At 35.7% G+C, this 4,024-nt stretch overlaps 1 protein-coding gene across 4 annotated transcripts; it reads left to right on the forward strand.

Annotated features, from left to right (window-relative positions):
- The first annotated feature begins 323 nt into the window (after window positions 1–323).
- On the forward strand, window positions 324–3,448 carry LOC113317241 (acyl-CoA-binding domain-containing protein 6-like). 4 transcript variants are annotated; one of them, XM_026565384.1, is made up of 8 exons: window positions 324–755; window positions 977–1,054; window positions 1,277–1,445; window positions 2,101–2,162; window positions 2,279–2,418; window positions 2,648–2,774; window positions 2,924–3,037; window positions 3,214–3,448. In XM_026565384.1, exons 4-8 carry the CDS (start codon window positions 2,139–2,141, stop codon window positions 3,244–3,246), a joined length of 438 nt encoding a protein of 145 aa, XP_026421169.1. In that variant the 5' UTR covers window positions 324–755; window positions 977–1,054; window positions 1,277–1,445; window positions 2,101–2,138; the 3' UTR covers window positions 3,247–3,448. The 4 variants fall into 4 exon arrangements, with proteins under 4 accessions (XP_026421169.1, XP_026421167.1, XP_026421166.1 ...); XM_026565382.1 differs by having other exon boundaries at window positions 972–1,054; window positions 2,924–3,448; XM_026565381.1 differs by having other exon boundaries at window positions 2,924–3,448.
- Window positions 3,449–4,024: the final 576 nt, after the last annotated feature.

Consider the following 4,024-nt stretch of genomic DNA (forward strand, 5'->3'; position numbering starts at 1 on the left):
CGCTATTCTTATTAGCGTTTAGCGCTATTCTTATTGGCGTTCAGATGGATTCCACGAACCCTTCCACGAAATCGTGAAACCTTGCTTGAATTTTCTGTGAAAGACCCCAACATGAAAGCCACTAGACTTGGCATTTCATGATTTTTCCACACTTGGAATAATTTGGATTCCACCGTAAGACTTGCTTTTAGGAGAAGGCGGTCAGTCTAGAATCTTTGCTTTTATTATCCATATGCAAAAACCTTGGATATACACAGGGCCACAATCTTTTATATACACGTAAGCTTATACACAGGCCCAGAATAAACCAAATCAAATCCAAAGTGATATACACAGGACCTAAACTGGCCACCGTCGTCTTGTTTTTCTCCTCCCAATTTCTTCCACCCCTGTTACCGTCGCCTGCTCGTAACATCTTCAGAGTTCAACTTCAAACCCATATAACAAAATAGTTACCAAGTAAAACCCTTGTTATCAGTTTATGTATTAGTTTTAATTGTAAGTGTATGTATGTAATATTGGAAAGGCAACAATTTAGGTTTAATAATCAAGAACCGCAAGAATCAAATCTCTAGAAACCAATCTTACTACTACCCTTTTTTCAATTTGATTTACTGAACAACAATAACAATTTATTAATAAAATCAGATTATTTCATTAGTACTTCATCTCTCTTTCATCTCCTCTCCATAGAAGATCTGAAGAACATCATCTCTCTTTCATCTCCTCTCCACAGAAGCTCTGAAATCAACCAGGTTTTAAATCTCTTTCTTAATATTTTCACTTCAGTTTACAGGGTTTAAATATTTTACGATTTTAGAGATTTTCATTTCAGTTTACAGGGTTTGATTTCTAGGGTTTCAGCTGTGAATCCTATACGATTTTATCTTTTTGTTTCGTTTAATCCCATTTGTTTCTTCTTACTCTTGTTAGGTTTTTTTTTTCTTCTGATTCATCTTGTTTGTTTGAAGTGAAGAAAAAAACCTAAACCCAGATCACGGTCTCCTCTTCAAACGTCATCATCAATGGATGAAGATGATCAGGGTGATATTGGGTAATTCTCTATTTTTTATTTTATTTTCACCAAAATTTTCAATTAGGGTTTCCAATTTTCTGTAATTTTGAGATTTTCGAATTGATTTCTTGGACTCACAAATACAAGGATGAACCAGTTGAGGACGTTATGCTAAGTGGATCAATCAAATTTTTTTCGTTTTTGGTATAATTTTTTTGATTTTATTGATTATGATTGCAATTGTATTTGTGATATTTGTAGGAAGGTGATGAAGTGGATGTTGAAAATCTTTACTGAGACGAATTCAAATCTTAATCACCAGCTTTACCATCACTTCTTGGGTATAGACCAATCTGAAGATGTTTTATGTTGGAAAAATCCAGAAAATCCCAAGTTTTTGTTCGGGGCACAAGTTATGGATGATGGGATGGTAATATCACCAACACTGTACCTGAGATTATGTCTAGTTTTTGTAGCCTTTCGCTATAGCTTTTCTGTTGATGCAAAACTTAATTCGACACTAATGGCTTTATCTGAATACTAAATGTTGTATGTGTGCTTTGACACCTTAGACAAGTTATACATATTACTAATTTGCAGAGAAGTAAATGCATAGTATTCCCATAAGCTAGTTTCTTAAGCATACGAGATAACATGGTGTATTGACGTTCAATGCTAAAGAGTTTCATTGTGCCTTCTTTATTTTTATTGTACAAAATGCTTTATCCACTTCAATATGGTCCTGGACCCTAAAAGATATCTAACACCACTTGTATTTTGTAAAACAAAATCTGAGTTTCTTAACTGATCTCTCAGAGAGGAGAAGTAGCGCTTCGTGACTGATAAGTTCTCCTCATTGAGAGTTGTTTCTAGTTATAATATGTAGAACTTGTTGAATCATTTTCACTTTGATATGCAGCATGTTCTTTTGTACATTAACGAGAGCTGCGACCCAGTTAACAAGCTTTATTTTTGTGACCTATCAACAATTCCCAATGGGCTCGAAGGGTTTAAGAACATAACTGACATGCTTCCTTTTGTATGGTGTTATCAACTTATATAATGTTCTCTTCTTGGCTTTCCAGTATGGGCATTTGATATAGAAACGGAATGCTGGTCACTTATGGAAGCCAGAGGGGAAGTTCCGGTAATGTTTCAAATTTTTATCCTTACGAACTTCTTGGTGATACGTTATCTAAGACATATGCCAATACTTGCTTTTGTAATCTTTTATTTGAACTGTTCGATTAAACCACATTTCAGGTTTCTCGCAGGGGTCACAGTGTAACTAGAGCTGGTTCAGTTTTGATCCTCTTCAGGGGTGAAGATGCTAAAGGAAGAAAATTGAATGATATACGTATGTTCGATCTTAAGTCTTTGATGTGGCTTCCTCTGCACTACACGTAAGTTGTTTGAGCCTGTAAAACAACCAAGCCTTTAGTCTTAAACAAGTTGGGGTAGGCTTGTTTAAGCTTGTAAAACCCATTACTAATTTCTCAGGCAAATTACTGACCGCCAAACAACTCTAGATCTTATCCATGTTATTAAGTTACCCATAATGTTACAAGAATTAGTCAGTTCTCAACTTTACCGAGGTTCTATAAACGTGGATATGTTTGTATTTGTCTACAGAGGGAGTAGACCGTCTCCAAGATTTAATCACGTGGCTGCCCTCTATGATGACAGAATCCTTTTCATTTTTAGAGGTTCATCAAAATCAAGGACTATGAATGATTTGTACTCTCTTGATTTTGAAACGGTATTTAAATTTAGGCATCTTTTTTATTTGAATTTGAATTTCAACACTAATTGAGGCCAGTGTGCATAGTCAACTTGGTTTCTTAATAGATGCTAGGTTGAATCTTATTTAGCCAGATTAAACTCATTTATTACAATTTTTCTTCTCAGATGATATGGATAAGAATTAAGCTTCGTGGATTCCATCCATCACCTAGAGCTGGTAGCTGTGGAATTTTATGTGGGAATAAATGGTACATTGCCGGAGGGGGAAGCAAGAAAAAAGTATATCTTGAACACTTCCCAATGCATTTGCATTTTTCTGCTTGGACTAGTTTTAAGCATGAGTATGTTTTAAGCATTTTTGTGAAGATTTACATAAAGATGACTTAGGCTCTTAGTCGCTACCATAATATGCTTCCACTTGTTTTAGAGTTTGAATTTGTAATCTTGTTTTAAAGGGCATGCGGATACATTGGTCCTTGATGTCCTAATACTCGAGTGGTCAGTAGCTGTGTCATCATCTCCATCTTCGGCAACTTCCACCAAAGTGATTTTGGTGACTATGTGCAGACATTATATAGAGCCCAAGTATTTTTTCAAATTAAACACTTCTTTGTCATGATCATTCTCTGTTGTTAAGACTTTGTGTTATGTAATAGAATATGAGAACAATTATTAATATTGGTTTTGAAATCTGAAGTAAACTGTTTTGATTTTTTCGCTTATCATTGTAAGTTTTAGACTATTGAAGTAATAATAATTTTTGCTATATACATCACTTTTGTGTTCAGTTAATAGAGATGTTGAGTTAACATATAACATAGAGAAACATAATTTTATGAGTCGTGGCTTAGTAATGAAGCCGTGGCTTAGGCTAACCCCTATGGGCTAGATTGAGCTACTAGATTGGCCAAAAAGTGTTGAAAATCAAAAAATAAGTGTGGGAAAAAAGTTAACACCTGTACCTGTTACTTCTCTCTCCTAACGTTTGCCCGCAGTTCAACTAGCAGCTAGTTTCAAAAGATGAACTGTTTAGCGCTCAAAAAGTAACCAAAACGCTGAACCATTCAGCGCTGGGAGAAAATTTTCTGATCCAACGGCTGAGATTTAAAGCGCTGAACCGTTCAGCGCTAGATGGTGGACTCGCTGACGTGGTCTTCTAATCTAGCTGCTAGATTAGCCATCTCATAGGACTTAGGAGGTTGCCCTAACTGACGTGGATGACCAATCTAGCTGCTAGATTAGAAGACCGTAGGGGTTAGCCTTGGA

The sequence above is a fragment of the Papaver somniferum genome, chromosome 10 (genome assembly GCF_003573695.1).
Source record: "Papaver somniferum cultivar HN1 chromosome 10, ASM357369v1, whole genome shotgun sequence".
Classification (NCBI taxonomy): Eukaryota; Viridiplantae; Streptophyta; class Magnoliopsida; order Ranunculales; family Papaveraceae; genus Papaver; species Papaver somniferum.